The sequence below is a fragment of the Terrapene carolina genome, unplaced genomic scaffold, assembly GCF_002925995.2.
Source record: "Terrapene carolina triunguis isolate 2854851 unplaced genomic scaffold, T_m_triunguis-2.0 Scaffold58, whole genome shotgun sequence".
Classification (NCBI taxonomy): Eukaryota; Metazoa; Chordata; order Testudines; family Emydidae; genus Terrapene; species Terrapene triunguis.
Window position 1 is genome coordinate 86,495,047 of NW_020664409.1, and position 23,797 is coordinate 86,518,843.

General features: G+C 37.8%; 1 protein-coding gene across 1 annotated transcript in view; it reads right to left on the reverse strand.

Annotated features, from left to right (window-relative positions):
* CSMD3 (CUB and Sushi multiple domains 3) overlaps nucleotides 1-23,797 on the reverse strand; it is a 1,099,171-nt gene that overhangs the window by 172,730 nt on the left and 902,644 nt on the right. The window contains exons 34-41 of the mRNA XM_026659890.1: nucleotides 20,253-20,366; nucleotides 19,522-19,617; nucleotides 18,344-18,547; nucleotides 15,813-15,937; nucleotides 12,173-12,269; nucleotides 9,745-9,849; nucleotides 2,574-2,692; nucleotides 225-294 (exon numbers count right to left, since the gene is read on the reverse strand). Of these exons, the coding sequence (XP_026515675.1) occupies nucleotides 225-294; nucleotides 2,574-2,692; nucleotides 9,745-9,849; nucleotides 12,173-12,269; nucleotides 15,813-15,937; nucleotides 18,344-18,547; nucleotides 19,522-19,617; nucleotides 20,253-20,366 (930 nt within the window). The remainder of the gene's footprint in view (nucleotides 1-224; nucleotides 295-2,573; nucleotides 2,693-9,744; nucleotides 9,850-12,172; nucleotides 12,270-15,812; nucleotides 15,938-18,343; nucleotides 18,548-19,521; nucleotides 19,618-20,252; nucleotides 20,367-23,797) is intronic.

Genomic DNA, 23,797 nt, shown 5'->3' on the forward strand with positions numbered 1-23,797 from the left:
TAGAGGAGGTTCTACTTGGGACATATTTCCTCCTTTCTTCCACATATTTGACTATTGTGGGAAAGCTTTGCCAAAGAGGACAGTTTCACAGTGCACTCTGACTACAGATTGGCCTGATCTCCATTGGATGTGTATTCCATAATCAAACACCCTTTATCTCCAAGTCTTGCATAATTTTCAGTCTGGCAAACTGAAGAAGCAAATTTTATATACAATAAACATACCTAAACATATTGGAATAGGGTAATTCCATCTTCTCACTGGTCCAGGCATACAGGTAATATGTGAATGTCCCTACAATGACAAGACAAGACATATATTAATGCATTTTACAAATACAGTACACTATTTAAAATAACATGCAGTGATATTTCTTGACAACATCAATATGAATAAAAAGGAAGAGCTTATAAAAAGTTTTACCTCTATTCTTATTTTGTAGTTTGTACTTTACTGGAACATGTAACCCTTACTTGTGTGACTATCCACCCCTTTAACAAATGGCTCCATGGTTTATAATTTTATTGCTGGTACTAAGAATACAGGCTTGAATTCTGTGATACTAGCCATAACATTTTGATGAGCTGAATCACACTGTAAAGGTTAAAAACTCAAGATCCAAATCCAACTAAAGCAATTCAGTATTGTTTAATTATTAGTGTATTCCAATACTGATGTTTTAGCAGATTTGGCAAAGATATTTACATTTAGGTCAAGAAAAATGTTTTCTAAAGGATTAAGCCACTCCTGACAGAAAAACAAATTGGTTTAAGTGTCCAGAAATTAAAACATTAGAGTTACAGTACTGTTCTCTCTAAGAAGTAGTGCTCTTTTACAACAAAATATGTGCCATAAATGTTCTAAAGTTCCTCCTTTGGTATATCAAGACAATCCAAATCAAGATAGTTCCATGACACACCCAGAGACAGCCACTATCTGGCTCAGCATCTCTTATGTAATCATGAATGTCTGGGATGGGATATCAAACAGAAAGTTAAAAGAACTATAATGCATCTGGGCTCTTCTGGAAAATTATAGAGTGTATATTTCAAGATGATCTTGTTAGAACTATTTGTGCAACCTTGATTTGAAATGAGCTGCTTTTATTGTTAAAGCTGTATTGCAGTTCAAAGCCTACAGTATCTGTAGGAACTGAGTATTTGTAAAGCCCACACACAGTAATTTAGGGCAATTTATTAATTAGTCTGCGGCCCACTTATCTTCTCTCCAAGTAGAGAAAGAAAACATTTCCGTCTTACTGCATGCTATCAGCTCAGAGTTGACACAAAACCAAAGTGACAATATCATACTGTATGTGACGGCAAAACAGTCCAATGGGATTGTGTGTGTGTGTGTTTGTACGGTCTATGCTGTTAATTATTACATTTTTTTTTCACATGTTCAGTGTGACTTATCTATTCATGCTCCAATATTTTTGTATGAAATAAAACAAAGGTGAAAATATACAGAAATAATTGTTGTGTTGCTCCTTAATGGCGGCCTCCTACAATCATCCTCATGCTGCCTTCCTTTTCTAGGCAACATAAAGAATAAACGGAGACCTCCAGAAGGTCACAGTTGAAGCTGCAAGAAAAGCATTAGGAGAGGCAGAGGCCCCATCAGCTAATTTCGAAAGGTAGAGAAATCACAGCATTCAGATAGTCCCATGGCTGGCCGGGGGGGAGGGGTATGAGGAAGGATGAGGACAGAAGTCCCAAACCCAAATAGCAGTTTGCAGAACTGAGTGAGGATGAGCAAGGAATATAATGGCAAGGAGGGAAAACAAACATTCCTGTTGCAAAAGCTCTGCCATCCTGAGCGTACATACTTTCTATTGCTGTCATTCATGCTACCTCCTGTTGCTAAGCAGAGGGAGCAAGGAACTCCACGGCAACCACTTACATAACCAAAGCCAGAAAGTGAACCAGATTCTGCTCCTTAAGATTTACAGATCTATGTTAAAGATTTGACTGTGGTTGGGATTTCTAAATCTCCATGAGCTGCAAACATAGAAAACATTGAAATCATATATACACATGGTGTCAACTTAGGCATACTAGTCATCCCATATAACTCAATCTGGCTGCCCAGTATAGAACAGGATTCCTAATAGTTTCTTTACTGGACAACAGAGACCTTAGTCACTGTGCTTATTATTAAGAGGAAAATCCTGTTGTACCATTAAGGGTGTAAAGGACCCCCTGCCTCAACAGAGGAAAGTTAGGATATGAGGGAGAATTTTAGGCTATATCTGCACTTGGAGCTGGCAGTGCGATTCCCAGCTCACACAGATGTAGCTGTGCTAGCTCTGCTCAAGCTAGTGCACTAAAAAGAGCAGTGTAGCCAGGGGAGCACAGGCAGTGGCTTGGGCTAGCCGCCCAAGTACATACCCACTTTTTGGAGGACAGTTGGATAGTGGTAGATCATACATTTGACACAAAGAGATTTATCAGCCCTGCAAAACCATAATCTAATCTAGTATGATGACATTTTCAGTGTGGAGTTGATATAGAAGAACATAAAAATATTGAAGAAGTGAAAGACAGATTTTTGAAACTGTAAAATTGACCTACCTGAAGGGAATATCCCTGATCACAGTGGAAAGAGACCACATCTCCAACCATGTATCTATCTCCAATTTTAATTCCATTGCTAGGGGTCTGTGGTTCGGGGCAAGAGTCCAAACCTATAGCTGTGAAAAGTTGAAAAGTTTAGCAATTAGAGTGTAAACTTCATCTGTTTTCAGTTATAAACTGCTCTGCATATTGGCTGATGCTGCATATCGGCAAGTGCAAGGTGGCTCTCAGGTGCCTCCAGGAGCCCACTGTTAAAATTCTGCCAACCTGTGTGTACATAGCTTTCAGCAATGAGTTATTGTTGTGGCTCATAAAAAAATACTTCTGAAAAAAAAAATGTCTTTCTTTTGGAGTAAACCAGACTGCACAAAATGTGAGGTGTTAACCCCCTTCTCCCCCCCAGTGAGGAGGACCTTTCTATACAGGTTCTTGCCCGTTCCTCTAGTTCAGTGTTAGGTAATTTTTATTCAACCATGCAGTCTTTCATGACATCATATCTAAGCAAGCCTTAACTAAACAGAAGCCATCGTCTCATGTTAAACATTTTCCCCATTATATCCACATACTTCAGAAAATAATATAGCACCACTGTAGTGAATACTCTCATGCTATCTACAATAGGATATAGCAGAAATAGATGGGTGTTTTAAGATGGGTACTGAGAATGATTGCAACAACCTCTCTATGAGAGGCTGATGAGACTGGGACTGTTTAAAGAAGAGACAAATAAGAGGAGACACACTGAACACCAGTATAGACATTTCCAATAAAGATGTAAATTAGGGTTGCCGGGTGTCCGGTTTTCAACTGGAACACCTGGTCGAAAAGGGACCCTCCTCAGCCCGGTGAAAATGAGTGAGTGAGTGAGGGTGAGGGAGAGTGAGCAACGCAGGGAGGGGGGATGGAGTGCGGGGGCTGGGCTTCGGAGAAGGGACGGGGCAAGGGTGTTCAGTTTTGTGCGATTAGAAAGTAGGCACAAAGTTGTAATAGAAAGTATGTTTGGCAAGAATTGATATGTCTTTATACTGTCATGAGGGAAAAAGAAATGGCCTCCACAGACCTTCTTTATGGCATCAATCCTGCAAAGTAGTTAAGCATGTTCTTAAAATTAAGCATGAGTAATTCTACTCATTGCTAACAGGCTTAAAGTTAGGAATACAATGAAGTGATTTGTTACATCAAGGACTATAAGCATATGCTCCTGGTATGTATGCTAAGGGGGGAATTTTGTGGGATTTCTTTGTCAAAATATTGGCATCATTGGCATCTGTATGTCTGAAAACCTATTAAAGTGACTGATTGCTTCATCTGGAAGTGTTTCACCTGGAATTTTCAGAGAAAATTTAGTTTTTCTCTTTAAAAAAGTGCATTTATATAGTATATTCAAATTGAAAGCTGATAGAGTTCTTAGTGGCATACAAAATATGCCACATAAATTAGGTCCTTTATGAGACGTATTTTGCATATCTCTAAGAAGTGTCATCAGCCTAATATTATAATAGCATCAGTACTAGTTTTATTGATAACACCAAAATAGAAAAACAGAAATCCAACTTAAATGCCTGCTATTTAGGAACTAAGATGATGATTTTTTAACATATAACTGAGACACTAATTCTTATCCTAAAAAAGCAAGCTGTAGTATATCGCTTTTTAAATGCACTTATATTGCTAGATCGCGGCTCCCACTGGCCAGCACATCCCTCGGCCCGCTTCACTTTCCGCAGCCCCCATTGGCCTGGAGCAGTGAACCGTGGCCAGTGGGAGTCGCGATCGGCCGAACCTGCAGACGTGGCAGGTAAACAAACTGGCCCAGCCCGCCAGGGTGCTTACCCTGGCGAGCCGCGTGCCAGAGGTTGCCGACCCCTGGTATATTGTATCAGCATATTTATAGTAGGTTTTCTCATATCCTAATTATCTTCATATCTGTTTCTATGCAATGACAGTGTAAATACAGAAGAAGAACTAGTGCTAAAATAAAGTATCTGCTCTACTACAAAATGCCCACTTTCAAGTGATCACCTAACCTGATCTAATTTACTTGGAACATGCAACACAAATGTCTGACACTCTAATGAATTACAAACAAACCAACCACTTACCATCTTGTCTTAATGCAATGCAACCAAAGAATGAGGGTTGGTTTCCTTTGCCAACATTCTGCTATCAAAATCATGATTCAGCACACTGTAGAATCCCACCACCTTCCCACCATGAAGGAATACAAGGGGACAGATAATGGGGGCTAATTCTTAAAAGACTTAAAATTTCCCCTCATCTCACGGCATAATAGGATCTCCCAGTCCCTGTGGGTCATGTGCTCAGGTTTACCCCAGAAACTGGAACCATAAAGCCTCTTATCATGCTCAAAAGACACTGGACAGAAGTTAGGACCATATTGATGATCCCAATACCATTTTTTGGTGGGGGAGTGTTGAAGGATGGGGTGTTATTTCTATGCTTATTATCCCCTACTTCCAAGACACTGTTGGAAAAGTGGAAAAACAAAACAAACAAATAACCGAAAAGCCACCCTGCCAATATTGCCCAGAAGGAAAAGTTCCTTTCTGACCCCAAAAGGTGATTGGGTTAGACCCTCAACAAGCCTGGGAACCCAGCTCTGACAGATACAGCACTTATAAGGCAGAGGAGTGGGGCACCTTCCAGCAGCAAAAATGACACTTGTGTGCTTGGGGATTCATACTATGGGGAGTGGTGGTGAGGTCTTTCACTGGAGCCAATCATCTGGCATCCTCCTAAACTGGCCAATGCATGCCCAAGCAAAGTGGAGATTCTACTCTACTCTCCAAAGCCCAGGCTCAAGTAGAACCACTATGTGCACGCTGAGCAGGCAGGAAGACAAGCCTTAGTACCCCATTGCCTTCTTCCAGGGAGTGGCCACCTCCTCTCATCAAATCACCCCTCTCAATCCCTTGCTAAGATAAGAAGGGATATTTGAAGATGCCTTTTCCCAATTCACAACAACTCCCATCAAACCATGTGCGATGTAATGAAGAATTTGTCTTCTTGTCACATTAAACAAATACATGTGATGAACCAGGATCCAGAGGTCCATCCTTGATAACCATTGTTTTGTTGTGACAGAGAATGGGTTCTCACAGTATTCCAGCAGCACAGAACAATATTGTTTTGTGGTGGTGATGGTGTGTGTCTGTGTGAAGAGCATATTTCGAATTGTCTTTAAGTCTCAATTACACAAGTTCTACTATTTTGATGGTTATATAGGACTGTGCTCACATGCAAACACACACTCATTTTTTGAGATTCCATATATTGTAGAATAAATTGTGATGTTTTTATGCTCCTACATATTTGTTCTTACAATTGCGGATTATGTATATGCTACATTTAAAACTATATAAGCTCTTTTGTGTTTAATTATTTTAATATTATACTTGATGAGTAATTGTCATAAGTTTTACAGCTTAATTTCTTCCTCGGTGATGATTCACTTAAACAATCTATAAAATTTCATAGATTTCAAGGCCAGAAAGGATTATAATGATAATTTAATCTGACCCGCATACCACAAGTCATAGCTCTTCACTCAATAATTCTTACATAGAGACCAAATACTTGTGGATGAATTAGAGAATATCTTTTATATCCATATCTATATCTCCAAGCAATGGAGAATGTGCCACATCCCTTGGTTATCTGTTCCACTAGTTAATTTGTGACTTGTTTTCCATTTAAATTTATCTAGCTTCAACTTCCAGTTATTAGATCTTGTTTTGTCTTTTTCTAATACATTGAGTGCTATCCTCAGTTATCTTCTCCTTTTGTAAGTACTTATAGATCTTGATCAAGTCATCTCTTAATCTCCTCTTCAATAAAATAATAGTTTCACCTCTTTAAGTCTCTCAATGTAAGCTGTGTTTTCTAGATACCAGTTCATTCTTTGAGCTCTCTAAACACACTCTTATTTTTCAACATCCAGTTTAAATTGTGGACAACAAAACTTGTCACAGTATTCTGCCTCACCAATATTGTAAGGAGAAGTAATTCCAGTTCCCTATTCCCACTTTTTATACATCCAAGGAATACATTAGCACTCCAATCCACAGCATTCCAATGCAAGGCCACATTCAATTTGTTATATACCATCACCCAAAAATCTTTTTTAGGAGTCATTGTTTTCCAGGATACAGTTCCCACCCACCCACCCCGCCCCATAAGTGTGGCCTATGTTCTTTGTTTCTAGGTATATGACTTTGCCTTTTGGCTCTGTTAAAACAAATGTACAATTGTGTCTCACACACCAAACTCTCCAGATAGATCTGTAGAAATGACCTATCCACATTTTAATTTACTACTGCATTAACTTTTGTGTCACCTGCAAAATTAATCAGCAATGATTTCATGTTTACTTCTACATTATCAATAAAAATACTAAATAGCAATGGGTGGAGCACAAATACCTTTCAAACTTCACTACATCCATGCTTGCCCATTAAGAATTACATTATGAGATCAATCAATTAGCCACTTGTTTATATAATATATAATATATTGAATGTATATAGTACTTTTTTTATTCAGAATGTCATGTGATACTAAGTCAATCAGTTTGCAGATGACTAAATATATTATGTCAACACATATACCTGTATCAAACGTCTAATTTAATCAAAGAATGACATAAAATTAAATCTAAAGTCCATGAAACCGTGTTTTCTGTCAAAAAGCATGTAAATTATATTCACATGCTGTAAGTCTTTATTGAGATTTAGATTAAATTCAACCCTTTAAACAAGAATGATGACTATGACCTCTAAATCTTATATACAAAACCAACATGTATATATGTATTTATGTATGTATATCCTTTTATAAAGTGTCACTTTATAACAGGCAAAAAATACTAAGCAAAACAAATAGTAAAGAAGATCTTGAATAGTTTACTGTCCAAAGGCAAGAGTGGGTACGGCATAGCTAGCAATATATACAAGAAGTGCTTCTTTTTTACAAGGTGATAACCACATCTTGGGCTGAATATACATGGAGACCAAGGCTCTCCAGGTATTTTGGATTCAGAGTTTATTAGCCCAGGATACACTTACTGCAGCATTAAGAGAAGGCAGCCACAGGTTATTATTATGCTGACATTTTTAATAGAATATTATGAGTTAAAATGAAAGAATATAAACTATAAAAGCTTAAAAGCATTTGGTGCATCCTCCTCACTCCTCCATCTTATCCTCCTTTTCTCCTTCTTTATTTCCCAGTCTCTCTCCATTATATGCATCTTTCCAAATAAACCTTCTTTTTGGCAATGCTCTTTCTTTCAGATTAATGGTACACATATTTTTATATTGTTTCAAAAATATATTTGGAAGGAGGAACTGGTATTCCATTGCAAGCAACCAATATAAACATTATGAAACTTACCGTGGGGACAACAGAGATAATGGAGATCAGAAAAGTTTAACCAATAAAACAAACAAACAAATAAAACACTTTCCCTTTTATCAGGTTCAGTCTCATTTAATTTTGTTTGAATATTATGCTGTATTTATTTATATTCTGGAGTTTTTCTTCATCACTCTACACATGTGAGAAGTTGAGGTAGTACCCTTTCAGAAGGAAAACAGCTGGAAAATTCTGAGTACAGAATCTAACCAGATCAGAAGAATTACAATAACCAATACCAAGTGTACAGTTATAAAGAAATGACCATGTAGTGATTGTGCAAGACCCTGCCTTCTGACTAATTAATATAGACTGTCAAACAATCAAAGTACTGGATTTGCATACTGTAAAACTGCTCAGAAGATCAGTAATTATACATATCAGTCAACAGAACCAATTAGTGCACAGGGAATTGTGCACTTAGGAAAAATGTAAAGAACTCTATCTATTACTGTCAGAATTCCTGCACGAGGACTGGCTGAGACAATCCAGGTTGATCATAAAATATTGTAATAATTATTGTTATAAATAAGTAGAAATGAGAAGACGCTTGTATTACTACTACTGTCATCAACAATGAGAATTTCTCAGATAATTCTCTTCTCTTCTGTTCAGGTTCTTATACGATCCACAACATCATATCTGAACTCTTTCCAATACTTCATTAAGCAACATGACTAACATCTGCCACATGTGGCTTTTAATTGCTTTCATCTTTTCCCCAGGGAAAAGATGTGTTCAATGAAGTGTTTTGTTTTGGTGCGTTTTTTTTTTTTTAATAAATTATATATAGACTTTGACAGGTGTTTATATTAGATAAGGTAAGATCGAAGAAGTATACTTTACACTTGGAGCAGAAGGTGATGAAGGTAGTGATTGTTCTTAATTAGCAGAGGATGTAGTACAAGTCACTAGTATAACAAAATAACAATATTAACAGCACTTAGCTTTAGTGCAAGAGCATTTCATTTTGCAATGGACATTCCGGCTTTCCACAAACACTGGCGACACTTTTTCGAGAGATGGTCTATAACTATATAGGTTTTTAGATGGAATATGATGCTTATGCTGCTGACTCTTCTCTTCCATGTGAAAAACTTATTTTAAATGAATTTTGTGTATTTGATTAGATAATTACAGCATTTAGTTCCTTCACCGACTAGTTGTGGAATCGTACAACAGATTAGTGTGCTTTGGCTAGATTATTTCAGAAATGAATGTTCTCTTTTCAGATCTACATAATGGAATGTTTTTTTCGCTATATCAAATAATACATTTAATAATATATTTAAAATTATTGGCAGTGTCTAAGTAAATATTCTGAATTAGTCCAATAATACAAGGTTATTATAATTACTGTAATAACAATATGCATAAAAAGTACTTAATCTTTGTCTCTTTTGCCTTGGGTTATGGACTCAAAATTTTGTGCAGGTGATGTACGAAAATTTACCTGCATTTACTCCTCACAATTGTGTAATCAGAAAAGCATTCACACATGGGAAAACATAAGGGGAGTGCAAAATGAATTAGACATGCCACTCCCAGCAACAAAGACTGCAGGTCTAGTCTTGTTTCCATTGGAATCAAAGGTTGCCACTGACTTCAAAGGTATCAGTGATTGGCTCATTGTGTGCAACAGGTTGAACTTTACCCCTTCACAGCATACATGTATGTCTGAAAAAATAACATCTTTCAACAAACTCTTTGAATTAATCTATTCTATGGGCATTACCTGTATATTCAAGATGAAACCCAGCAGCTGAAACACTAATATCAGACTGAAAGTTTAGGTATAAGTTGTTAGATGTGCTGTTGAGCAGTGGAGGAATTGTAGTTCCTGAAAAGAGAAAGTAACATATTATTCCATTATGACTATGCTTAAAAGATGAAATCCAGAGTTATTCATAAGTAGCTACATGATATTCTTCCAGAAAAATGTAAATAAAAAAGGCACAGAAGTTCACCGCATGTACTGTATAACCAGCTTCAGCTAGAGGGCATCACTGTGGGAGTGTTGTTGTATACCAGTTCCTCTTAGAGATTTGATAACATGCTCAATGTATCACAAGCTTGGAGGCGAGAGCTGTAGTTACTAGAGCCATATGGTCTAATTTGCAGGTCTCCCACTCACACACTTTTATTAGGAAAAGGAGTATTATTTATTAGGAGTGGCATAAAAGAAAGGTGCAAATACTATAATCACTATGATCTGAATAAGCTGGGGACGCATCGGTTGGAAGTAACGGAGGAGGAGAAGGACCTCGGAGTCCTGGTTGACCGCAGGATGACTATGAGTCGGCAATGTGACGTGGCTGTGAAAAAAGCTAATGCGATCTTGGGATGCATTAGGCGAGGTATTTCTAGTAGGGACAAGGAGGTGCTGCTTCCGTTATACAAGGCACTGGTGAGACCTCATTTGGAGTACTGTGTGCAGTTCTGGTCTCCTATGTCTAAAAAGGATGAACTCAAACTGGAACGGGTACAGAGAAGGGCCACTAGGATGATCCGAGGAATGGAAAACCTTTCATATGAAAGGAGACTCGAGGAGCTCGGTTTGTTTAGCCTAACCAAAAGAAGGCTGAGGGGAGATATGATTGCTCTCTTTAAATATATCAGAGGGATAAATACCAGGGAGGGAGAGGAATTATTTCAGCTCAGTACTAATGTGGACCACGAGAACAAATGGATATAAACTGGCCGTGGGGAAGTTTAGGCTTGAAATTAGACGAAGGTTTCTAACCATCAGAGGGGTGAAATTTTGGAACAGCCTTCCGAGGGAAACGGTGGGAGGAAAAGACCTCTCTGGCTTCAAGATTAGGCTAGATAAGTTTATGGAGGGAATGGTTTGATGGGATAACGTGATTTTAGTCAATTAGGCAATAACGTGCCATCGCTGGTAAAAAGAGGGTCCGGCTGGAGAATCTTGCCTGTATGCTCGGGGTTCTACTGATCGCCATATTTGGGGTCGGGAAGGAATTTTCCTCCAGGGTAGATTGGCAGAGGCCCTGGAGGTTTTTCGCCTTCCTCCGCAGCATGGGGCAGGGGTCGCAACCTGGAGGATTCTCTGCGACTTGAAGTCTTTAAATCACGATCTGGAGACTTCAACAGCTGAGTTAAGGGAAAGTGGGTGGGTCAGCTTTTGTGGCCTGCATCATGCGGGAGGTCAGACTAGATGACCATAATGGTCCCTTCTGACCTTAAAGTCTATGAGTCTATGAGTTACAATTAAATATAACAAGTAATTCTTAACACATCTCCATTGTTAGTCATCTTATTACTTGTCAATATCAAAGCACACATGGGTATAGAGGAGGATTTTGGAGGACAGGGTAGTGGCCTTATAGAGTAGTTCCTGGATGACATTTAACAAATAAGGAAGGGGTGGAATGGAAGAAAGTGCAAAAAGGGTGTGGATGATCTAGAGAAGATAAAAGCTGTACTGTAAGAGATAATGGAGATTTTTTTTAAAGATAAATCAATGAATCAATCTGATACTCACACTCTTCTGCCAAGAAACACAGAGAGAAACACTTCTTTTGGTTCTGGACTTTTGTGCTCTTTCATTTTGTGCATTGTGACAGCTATTAAGAGTTTTCTTTTCATGAGAGGGTTGGCTGAAGGTTGGGGAAATCGTGGATATTAATTGGCAGTGCTTTATATTAAACTGTAAAGTATGGTTTTAATTTAATTTAAGGGAGAAGGCAGCCAGAGAATGGGATGGTTAACTATTTATTAAAATTTCTCTAAGTTTTGTGCCCTCACAAACCCCATTGCAGGACTGGGGACTAAATAAACAATAACATTTAAAAAAAAAAAAACAGAAAACGTTAGCCAAGAAATACAGGAGTGTGTTTTTGGAACCTAAGGCCATTATTTTTCTATATGCATGAAACCACTTAATCATTACAATAGCAGGAGATGACATCCATGGGAATGTTGCATGTAGTTTGAGGCCCTCTAAATTACACAAGTAATATTCTTTATAAAAATCTTTAAAGTTTTCAGCATTACAATTCAAGGCCCTGTTGGCTGGAACAAAGGCTATAACAAGTGTGAACTGTCACCTTCAGAAGAAACACAGAAAAGAACTACAACAAGTTTTGTGTTTTCAATAAAGAGTTGCATCTATAACTTAGTATACACTTTCTTAATTCACTCACCTGAATAACTTCCAAGCCTTGGAGCATTGTTGTCAGCACCATCGTAAAAGTCCAAAGAGTCCCAGTTGTGCTCCGTAGCAAAATTCACAACCTGCACCTACGAATGAAAACGGAAGGTACAGAGTATGGTTTAATTTAGTTACAAGCTGTCATTTTGAATCATGCAAAAGTTGTGTAAAGCTATGCTCTTTATTGGGAGTAGAAAACCCCAGCTCCTGAAGCAAGCAAAAAATGTTTCTTATCTGGTTTTTCAAATCTCTGATTCTGACTTATAAATTTTGTGACGATTAGGTAGAACAATAGGAACCACAGGAACTCTGAAAGGAACCACAGAGCCTTGTGTGCTAACTGAGGACAGGATATGGCTTGATGGATGATATTTGAAGACCACTGGGGGGGGGGGAAACGGAACAAAAGGCCAGATTTATAAAAGTATTCAGGCACATAAAGATGTACATAAGAACATAAGAATGGCCCTACTGGGTCAGACCAAAGGTCCATCAAGCCAAGTATCCTGTCTTCCAACAATGGCCAGTGCAGGTGCCCCAGAGGGAATGAACAGAACAGGTAATCATCACATGATCCATCCCCTGTCGCTCATTCCCAGCTTCTGGCAAACAGAGGCTAGGAACACCATTCCTGCCTATCCTGGCTAATAGCCACTGATGGACCTATCCTCCATGAATTTATCTAATTCTTTTTTGAATGGTTATGGTCTTCGCCTTCACAATATACTCTGGCAAGGAGTTCCACAGGTTGTTATGGTGTTGGCCTTCACAACATCCTCTGGCAAGGAGTTCCACAGATTGACTGTGTGTTGTGTGAAGAAATACTTCCTTTTGTTTGTTTTAAACCTGCTGCCTAATAATTTCATTTGGTGACCCCTAGTTCTTGTGTTATGAGAAGTAGTAAACAACACTTCCTTATCTACTTTCTCTACACCAGTCATGATTTTATAGACCTCAATCAAATCTCCCCTTAGCCGTCTCTTTTCCAAGCTGAAAAGTCCCCGTCTTATTAATCTCTCCTCATACAGAAGCCGTTCTATACCCCTAATATTTTTGTTGCCTTTTTCTGAACCTTTTCCAATTCCAATATATCTTTTTTGAGATGGGGTGACCACATCTGCACACAGTATTCCAGATGTGGGTGTACCATGGATTTATATAGAGGCAACATGGTATTTTCTGTCCTATTATTTATCACTTTCTTAATTATTCCCAGCATTCTGTTTCCTTTTTATTTTACTGCTGCTGCACATTGAGTGCATGTTTTCAGAGAACTATCCACAATGACTCCAAGATCTCCTTCTTGAGTGGTAACAGCTAATTTACACCCCATCATTTTGTATGTATACTTGGGATTATGTTTTCCAATGTGCATTACTTTGCATTTATCAACATTAAATTTCATCTGCCATTTTGTTGCCCAATCACCCAGTTTTGAGAGATCCTTTTGTAGCTCTTCGCAGTCTGCCTGGGTCTTAACTATCTTTAGTAATTTTAAATCATCTGCAAATCTTGCCACCTCACTGCTTACCTCTTTTTCCAGATCATTTACGAATATGTTGAATAGGACTGGTCCCAGAACAGACCCCTGGGGGACACCACTATTTACCGCTCTTCATTCTGAAAACTGACCATTTATACCTGCCCTTTGTTTCCTATCTTTTAGCCAGTTACCAATCCATGACAGCACCTTCCCTCTTATCCCATGGCAGCTTACTTTGTGTAAGAGCCTGTGATGAGGGACCTTGTCAAAGGCTTTCTGAAAATCTAAGTACACTATATCCACTGGATCCCCTTGGTCCACATGTTTGTTGATCCCCTCAAAGAATTCTAATAGATTGGTGAGGCATGATTTATCAATTTGTTCCAAAACCTCCTCTAAAGATACCTCAATCTTTTAAGGTGTACAACCCCTTGACCTGGTTGGAAATTTTTTTGAGAAAACATTATTTTTTTATATCAGACTTATTAAAACCTTTCAACAAACGTTCACCAAAAGACAGGCAGGATCCCAACTCCCTGGTTTCCTGCCCACTCATCTACCAAGCTGCTGAGGAACCCGGGCTTCCAGGTTTGGCCAGTTCTGGGGCAGCCCTGCCATACAGATTACCCTGTATGGAGACCCCAGCGCTTGTAGGCTCCCTGCCACAGAACCAGAATGAAAGCTCTGAGATCCCCAGGTTGAGGCAGAGCCCTCAGGGTTTCTATGCCCCTTGCTATACAGCAGGGAGCCTGACAGCCCTGGAAACCCCAAAAGCCCCAGTTAGAACTGGAACTCTCAGGTCTTCAAGACTCCCAGAGCTGACTATGTCTCTCCAGGCTTCCCCAAGATGGGAAGACCCACTGGGGTACCCCTACCTTCCTGAATTAGAACAAAAATGTTTTCAAAATGTTAGAATTTCCCATTGAATGGAAATTCCAAGTTTCACCCAGCTTTATGCAACACCCTCTTGTAGGCATTCAGCCCCTTCCTGATCATTGTCAGACACAAGGGGTAGCAAAACCTATTGGCTCCAGCTCACTTAATGGGAGGATTTATAAAACATCACCCCAGTCCTGAATGGCAGGAAAAACTACAAGGGGGCAGTAGGGAAGCCTTCCATGGTTACACATGGCCATGCCTCCCCTGACTCTCATAGAGTCATAGACAGGATATTAGACTAGATAGAGTACTGATCTGATCTGATATGGTAATTCCTATATTCTTCTACCAAGTACAGACAGATTTTTTTTTCTAGTCAAGTAGTTGGAGATCCAATAATTAGCTTTTACACTAGTGACACTATTATTATGCATACAATAGTTTATTCCTTTTTTAAAATCTTAAAAAGAGAATTGCCTCCTTAATTATAAACTTGCTTTTTAATTTTCTCTTGTACATATTAAACGTGTTGCTTTTACATCTAATTTGTGTTCTTTGCTCTTGAATTATAGGACATAATAAGTAGGCTCATATATGTTTTTTTCTATATTATTCATTAATTTAGGGGTTCTCAAACTTCATTGCTCTGCGACTCCCTTCTGACGACAAAAATTAGTACACGAGCCCAGGGCAGGGGACTGAAGCCTGAGCCCTGCCACCTCAGGCGGGAAGGCCAAAGCCAAAGCCAAAGCCCCACCTTCCTGGGCGGGAGGCCTGTAACCTGAACCCCGCCACCCAGGTTACAGGCATAAGAATTTTTCATTAATTTCAATAGGCTTTGGCTCAGGCCCATATTGTAGTAAGTTTATAACTATATATTTATTTCTCCCCAACAGACAGAATTTTTAAGGAAAATCTGCATAACCCACTTGAGAATGTAATCCAGATATTTTTTTATTCATGACAAGGAAATTTAGTTACACAATTTCAATTTCTACAGTCTGCAACAAATCATTCTGCCTTACTGAAATAATATATTGCCAATCATAAATGTTCCAGCAACGGGTTCTTTTGGGAAAAGGGTGTAGATGTATCTTTTCAAATTCCTCCACCGCCCATATTTAAAAAGAATTGTGTAACAAATTCCATTGTGACAGTTGTTAATTGCTTAGTAAAATGTTTATGAATCAATTATCTTTTCATACTGTCATCTCTGCAAAGATCAGCTTCAAACCTATGATGATAACAAGAAAATTATATATATTCTTACTTGAATTCCAGCTCCCTCTGGCACTGTGATCTTCCACACACAATTCAGATTGTTGTCATAAGGCTCAGGGTAACCAGGAGACAAAATGGTTCCTTTGCGCTTAGTTAAAATTCCACCACAAGGTACTGGAAGGAAATACATGGAGCAAAAAAAGAAGTTTGACGCATCACTGCTTTAGAACTGAGAAAAGATGTAATAAAAGCTAACACATTGATCAGTATACTAGAGATGCAAACTCTTGTAAAGTGATACTATATTTTGAAATTCATGTTGGCCTCAGGAAAATTATACTTCTTTATACTTCAAATTCTATTTTTAAATTAATTGAAAAGAATAGGGGGGAGGGATAGCTCAGTGGTTTGAGCATTGGCCTGCTAAACCCAAGGTTGTGAGTTCAATCCATGAGGGAGCCATTTAGGGAACTTGGGTAAAAATCTGTCTGGGGATTGATCCTGCTTTGAGCAGGGGGTTGGACTAGATGACCACCTGAGGTCCCTTCCAACCCTGAGATTCTATGATTCAATAAAAGAAAATTTAAAAAGGGTAGCTATCTACCTGACAAAATCATGTTAATATCCCTCAGACATGGTCATTTGAATTTTAACAAAGTGAAATCGGTTTGAATGTGTCCTACTAATCTTATAAAAATAAAATAAATATTGATACTCATTAATAATGAACTTTAAATAGTTATATGTGATCTAAATATATAAGGGGAAAGAACTTGGCATAAAAACGAGGTTTTGATCAATGCTACTATTTTGTTGCCTCAGTAACTAATTTAATTCTAATACTGGAGGGCGTCTATTCCAACTCCCAAGCTATCACGTTTGCTTATGTGAGTAATCTCATTGAAGTCCATGGAGTTAGTAAAGAACTTATGTTAGTAAAGAAACTCATGTGTTTGCAAGATAGCACACATAATACCCAGTCCCAAAGATAAATAAAATAATAAAATAAGTAAGTCACAGGAATTCAATAGTGCAAACTGTTGGTTCTTGATGCTCAGCATGAATGAAAACATTGCTCAGGTCACTTGATACTCTAACAAGAGCAAATAAAAGAATGTTACAGCTTAATCTAGATACAGGTATTCTACTGGCTTTTTAATAGCTTGAAGAAAAGATTGACGAGATGTTTTATCTTTACCATTAGAAGCCAATACATTATTCCTGTGTAACATTATCAACTCCTTGAGCTGATTTCAGTAGATACAAATACGAGGATTTAGAGAAAATGTAGAAGAACACAATTTATCTCAGTAATGAATACATTGGCTATATTTTGTACTGCACATAATTGATAGAATCTGTTGGACACTACATTGATAAACTAAAGGTCAGTGTCACTTAAACTGTTTAAATAATTACTGGTAAAAGCAGGAGCAGACAGAATGATTGATATCTGATATCTGTAAGGAAACACTGAAGCATTCACTAGAGAGTTAAGGCAATTTAATATGGTCATGTCTAGCACTTCAATTATTAAACTGATTTAGTTCAATGCAATTTTCAACTCATACATATTTTATGACCTTTACTGGCACACTGATATGTGCACATGAAGAGTCTTTGATACTTTTGGCCTGTAACTCTTTCTCATTTCAAGTTGCTTAAAATCAGACAGTGTTCTCTTTCACATATCTAAATGGTGCATTAATACAGCAATAGAATATTGCAACCCGTGACCAAAAACAACACTGCTGCCAGTTGAGTTTATTCTATATGAAAATCAAAGTAAATACATAATCTAAAAAAAAAAAAAAAAATGCAATCTGCAATGCTGAATTGGGTCCAATGCGTCAGATCCTCAGTTAGTGAAAATGTGCATAGGTCTATGGATGTCAATGGTTTTATACTGTTTTATACCAGTTGAGAATCTGTCTAGAGTTAGACCAAATGTCCCTGTAAATCCCTGTAACTCTGTCTAGAGTTAGACAGAGTACCAAATGTACCAAATGTACTTTTTAACCTGGAAAAAAATGCATTCTTTCTGACCTGCTACAGAACATTGGTGTAACTACTTCTAAGTCCTTAATAAAGTAGTTCTTCTGGCAACAGCATACAATATCTTGTCAGAGTTCCCAAGTGTGAGAGCATTTTAGTATTGCAGGAGGTCAGGACAACTTCTGAATCTTGATTAATGAGTAGTCATGGACTGACATTGATGTAAGTCTAAAAGAAGCTGATATATAATTTATAGCTGCAGGATATGTACTGTCATGTAGCTACTGAAATGTCAAAGCAAAGTTGGGCTAGAAAGTGAAGATGAAAAGTGAAGGATTCATGACCTCATTTAGGCTAAGTTAATATTGTGTTAACATATTACTTTGCTGAATGAGAGCCCTTCTGACATATTCTTTATGTTCAGGGTATTCGGTGGGTAAAGTATGAGTACAAGCCAGAAAATCAGAACAAAAATAAGCAGTAAGAAGGTAGAGGATGGAACAACAGGAGTGGATTCAGACTTAAGATAACATTCTTCATTGTAGGCAATAATTAGACCGATACAAAAATATAGCCTTTACTCACCAACACATGTAGGGAGGGAATCGTTCCACTGTGCCAAAGCATTCAGTACTGAATCACATCTAATTGCTATTGATCCATAGAGGATGTATCCTGGATTACACTCAAAAAGAACCAATGAACCAACTGCAAATTCATTTCCAATCCTTTTTCCAAATCTTGGTTCAGGCACAGAGCTGCACTGTGTTGCACTTGTTCTTGGAACAGCTGCATACATGAAAACGATTGTGGATTCTTAATTTTATATTTGGTAGAGAAACAGAGATTTTCAAATGCAGATGTCTAAGATTACTTGAAAAACATTCAGTCGTGTTGTCAGTTAAGAAGATTTGCATAATCCCCAAATGAATCTTCAAAAATAAGGATTCCATGCATCTAAATCTAAATGCAATTACTATTCAGATTAGAATAAATATTGATATTCTTTGCAGGTTTAAAACCACATTATAGTATCTATTCTGAGACCTTCCTAAAATGGCACTGAAATTGTATACTTTGTTATGAAATATTCAGCTAACATACAGTTTCAAAACAGTATTGATTTGTTGGTTAGATATTTGCATTTAGTGACTACAGGTTTAAAATTGTGAGTTCTGCTGGTCAGGATGGGATTCAAATTATCTGAAAGAATGAACTAGAGGACATGTAATCATTTCAGTGTCTGATCCTTAAAAAGATTAATAATGTAAATCAACTGAAGCACCTTAATAATAGCAAGTTTACTGATTCAGCTTATGGTAATACTATTACCATTTCCGTTACTCATATTTAAATAGAAGGATAAATCAGTTTGAGCAACCGGCTGGACTGAAAATTAGTCAGTCAGATTAACAAAAATTGGTTTCATAACTGATTTCTCAAATCTGGAAGCCTTTCTTATGCTTCTCAAATATCTGATTTTATTTTTTAAGAATATTTAAAATCATGTGTAATTGAGGATGTCAATAACAAATAAAAGGATTTTTTTAATACAAAAATGGAGAGAAATTATACATCTACAGCAGTCTAATATTTTCCACTACATTCCAGGCCTGCTCATCCCTAGTGATTTCTCTGTTTAATCAAATACATTTGTCAAAATAAAACTTAAAATATTAGTATAATTCATTTATAAAGAAAATATGGAGGGATTAATGCACACAATTAATTGAAGCATTGTTCCAAGCTATTGTGTTACTTACCTTGATATACAAAGTGAAAACCTTTAGCTGTTACTGGACCCACTGAAGTAAATCTAATTGTGATTTGATTACCTGAGCTCAGTGGAAGGGATTCGCCTACTCAAACAAAACAAACAGTGAATTATCATAAACAATTTTCAGTAACTAAGCCTCAACAACCACAAAATATACTCTGCATGAATTTAATTTATGAGGCATATACTATAAACTTTACTATTAGTCTAACCTTGTTTGTCTTACATTCCTGTAAGATTTAGAGCCTGATTCTCATCTCACATTAATGGTATTCCTTCTGATTTAAAATCAAGTCTCTAAGTCTTTAAAACCCTTCTGACATGCACATAATCTACTCAAATTATAATTTGCTATATATTCTCTACTATCACTTATAAGTATTTTAATATCACATTTTATATAGTACATTGAAAAACAAACGAAAATTTTGACAGAAAATACAAAATGAATAAACCAAAAAAAGTAACTGCGCTAGTTAAATATTACCAGAAAAATCCAAGAAAACTGCAGATTAAATTTAGTCTTCATTCTTTTTATCAGCCCAAACTGTTTTGAATCACTACTGATTGATTGTTTCTTTTCAAAACGTTCATATTATATTTTCAATGCAATTTGTTTCTAAGAAAAGATGACAGTAGTTTCATCTTTTGCTACATTACCAGTCTAAATCACTTTTTAGTAAATAATTGATGCATGACAGTTCCATTAAAGAATACCTGAATGGGATCCTGAGAGGGAGGATAATAAAGATGATTGCTGTGTTGGGCCATCATACACCTCAACCACATCATGGAGCGATGTCTGGAAAAATACAAACTGGCCAAACACCACTGGTCAACAGGAATGAGAAAAAGCAAGAGAAATTGTTTACAAAAACCAAAATAAAACATGGAAACAGAAAGAGAGGAACCAGAACATATGTTAATGCCATATATATTTTTTTATTTTATTGAAGAGGACCAGCACTTATTGGTTAATTTTTCTGACCAATGTCATAACAAAATTAAACATATGTCAAAATGTCTAAAAAAGCATATCTAGAGATATCACAAATTCATTTTTATAAACATTTTAATCATAAGAAAGAAAAATCATAATTATTCTGCAGCTGAAAGAAATAGCTTTTTTTGCCAAATGTTTAATGCAATATCCTTCTTGTTACACTATAATTTTTTGCAACTCCTTTCTGGGTTGTTGTTGTTTTTTGTTTTTCTCTTAATCTGATAGGCCTTTAGGAAGTTTCATTTATTTTGGTATGCTTTATTTTTCTTCAGAACTTCACCTTAAAATCTAGTCCATCTTTTCACTTTGTAGTATAGAATGGAGAAGCAACAACATTCAAAGAAAACAACACTTCCTGGTGTCTACATTTTAAAGCACAAAATATTGTTATTAATCATTAATATTAAATAATAATAAATAATAATAATAATAATGTTTCCGGGGATTATTTAATTCCTTAATTTAAAAGAGGATATCTCTGCACCAATGAGTACCTCTACACTAGAACTGGAAAGTGTAAATTTGAATTCAAGAGACATACCCATGCTAGCTATGACTGAGCTATTACACTAAAAAATGAAGTGTAGCTATGATGGCGTGAGCCGCAAGAGGGGCTACCCACCCCGTGTACAGACCTATGATCTCGGATGGGATCATACTTTGAGTGGCAAACTACTCCCACTGCTAGTGCCATCATAGCTACACTTGTATTGTTAGTGTGCTAGATATAACAGAGCTGGAGTGGATATGTCTCCTCAAGCTGCAATTAACACCTCTAGCTCTAGTGTAGACATGCAGTGTTTAGAAGCCCCTGCAGGACACAGGACACGTCTACACTGCATACGCCTTATGGCAGAGTGTAGAGTACAGATATTGCATGCCACCCTAGCACAGGTATAAATAGCAGTGTAGCCAGTGAGGCCTGGTTTGGGTGAGTAAACACACACCAGAACCCTTAGAGTATGTGCACGCCCAAGCAGTGCTTCCCCCATCTACACTGCAATTTTTATCAGTTTAGTGTCCTGCTGCCTCCCCATTGCTGCAACAAAAGGCTCCAGCCGTGGGGAAAGGCTCTTGCGGCTGGGTGGCAGCAGGGAAAGACTGTCAACTCCCTGCTGCTGGATCATTTCCCCAGTGCAGAGAGCTGCTTTTCACTGTGGTGTGTCGCTACACTTACCCTACATGCTGCTGCCAATGGTGTGCAGTGTACAGCCATAGAAATCATGTTGACTGCTGCACTAAAAATACACTGACAGGAAATGAAATGATTTGTTGGTCTTAGTCTGGCCCTAGATACAGACACAAAACTGACAATCTGACTAACCACTTGTTGACCAACCTTAAGAGAAAGATTATAGCGTAGGATTTTCACTCAGAGGCCAGCAGGCCGAATGGGCAGGTTGTGACTCAACGCTCCTTCCACCCTATAGTGGGTTTCACTCAGAGGCCAGAAGGTTCAGTGGGCAGGCTGGGGTCCACCAATTCCCTGATGCTCCAGAGTTCTCCCAGATGGATGGACCTGGGGAAGCAGGGGGACTGGGCCCTTCCTTGCTCCTGGGTGTCGGCCCAGGGCTCAAAGAGGAAAGGCACGAAGTGTCTCAGTCACTTGGCCAGCCTCCCCTGAGCTGCTTCCTCTCTCCTCACACTCTCTTTTGTTTGGGGTGTTCCAGCGGGAGTTGCCAATCAGCCCCAGCAGCGCAGATAGTTCACTGAGAATTCCCCTGCTCTCAGTTATTTCCCCTCAACAGGGATTGGGGGTTGGAAAAAGACATGCCCCTACCCTCCCAGCTGGTCTTACCCACAGTCCACACCCTCTTCTGTGAATGACTTTATCCCCAAAAGCTGCAAACTGGCTTCCTCCCTTCAGATAGCCTCTCCTTCACTCTGCTCCCTGCTTGACTGTCAGAGTACCCTTTTGAGCAGCTCCTCCTTTTGGAGCATACTCTGCAACTACTGAGGGGCAGGGCTGACCTGATCTAGTACCGTTCCTTCACTCCCTTAGTCTCTGTGTAGGGTCTGTAAACACCATCACAAAGACCAAAGAGCTAACGAATATGGAGTTCAAATTACCCTTTCATTCCTACAGGTAATTCAATCTTGCACACAAGCAAAAATGCAGAGGAACATAGGTAGGATTGTGTGGGACAGCTATCGCTACCACTGCTTATGTTATTCATGTACCGTGAATAAACAGTTTCAGTCCTAAAGGTTTTTAAATTTGCACCTTCAAAAGAACTAAAGGCACTTAAAAATGATCATACACTGTAACAGAATCTCAATTATAGCAATTTGGAGTTTTTAAAATTCAAGAAAAAGAATACAGACTTAATGTTCAAAATATGGAAAAAAAGGCCTGGGGGGAGGATGAAAGGCAGATACAAAACTTCAGTCTGCTAAAAAATTGAACTAGTGTACAGTGGTTTAAAAATTCTCTTTTATCATTTATCAGTAGGTAAAATAATACTAGTCTGAGCAGATTTTCTCTCTACAAGGGACAGAGAATATAACTTACCTATTAGTAAAAGAAGAGTTGTTAGCTGTCCCTACTGTATGCTATTTTTGTATTTGTACAGAAGCTAGCAAAGATGATAGAGATAATGGCTTCTGTTATGTAACTCACTAACTTTGGTACTTTTTCTCAGATCTTAGTTTTTGTAGTAGATCAAGAGCCACATTCTGCTATGATTGAAGTACAAAATTCCCCATGACTTCCATGGCAATTCCACATATGGAGTGATGACAGGATTTTGCCTTAAATGCACAGATTTTATAAGCATTCTCTGACAGCAGTGAACATACATATGATTGCTACTGACAGAACAACAGTTGGGAAATTGTCAACAATAGAATGCATTAATTGCTGTCATATAAATCTATTTTAATTAACTATTGCAAAATATTTACAAAAGTTACTACACTGTATATTGCAAAAAGAACAGGAGTACTTGTGGCACCTTATAGACTAACACTGTATATTGAGATCAGTTCAAAAACAGGTGATATTCCATTTCAACACTTGATAAGTATTTCAGGAATCTTGTTGCCTTTAGCTTTGCCTTAAGCATCTGCATGCCTCAGAGGATAATACCAAAACTTCAAAGAAAATCCTTATCAAACCATAGCATCTGTGGTAGTTGCTGTTTACAAAAAATGAAATTAATTAATACAAATTAAATCTTATGTAAACAGATTTCAGATGGAAAGTATCACAGAGGCATCAAAAAGTGAGGTTCTACAAAACCTACTGACAGAATGCCAC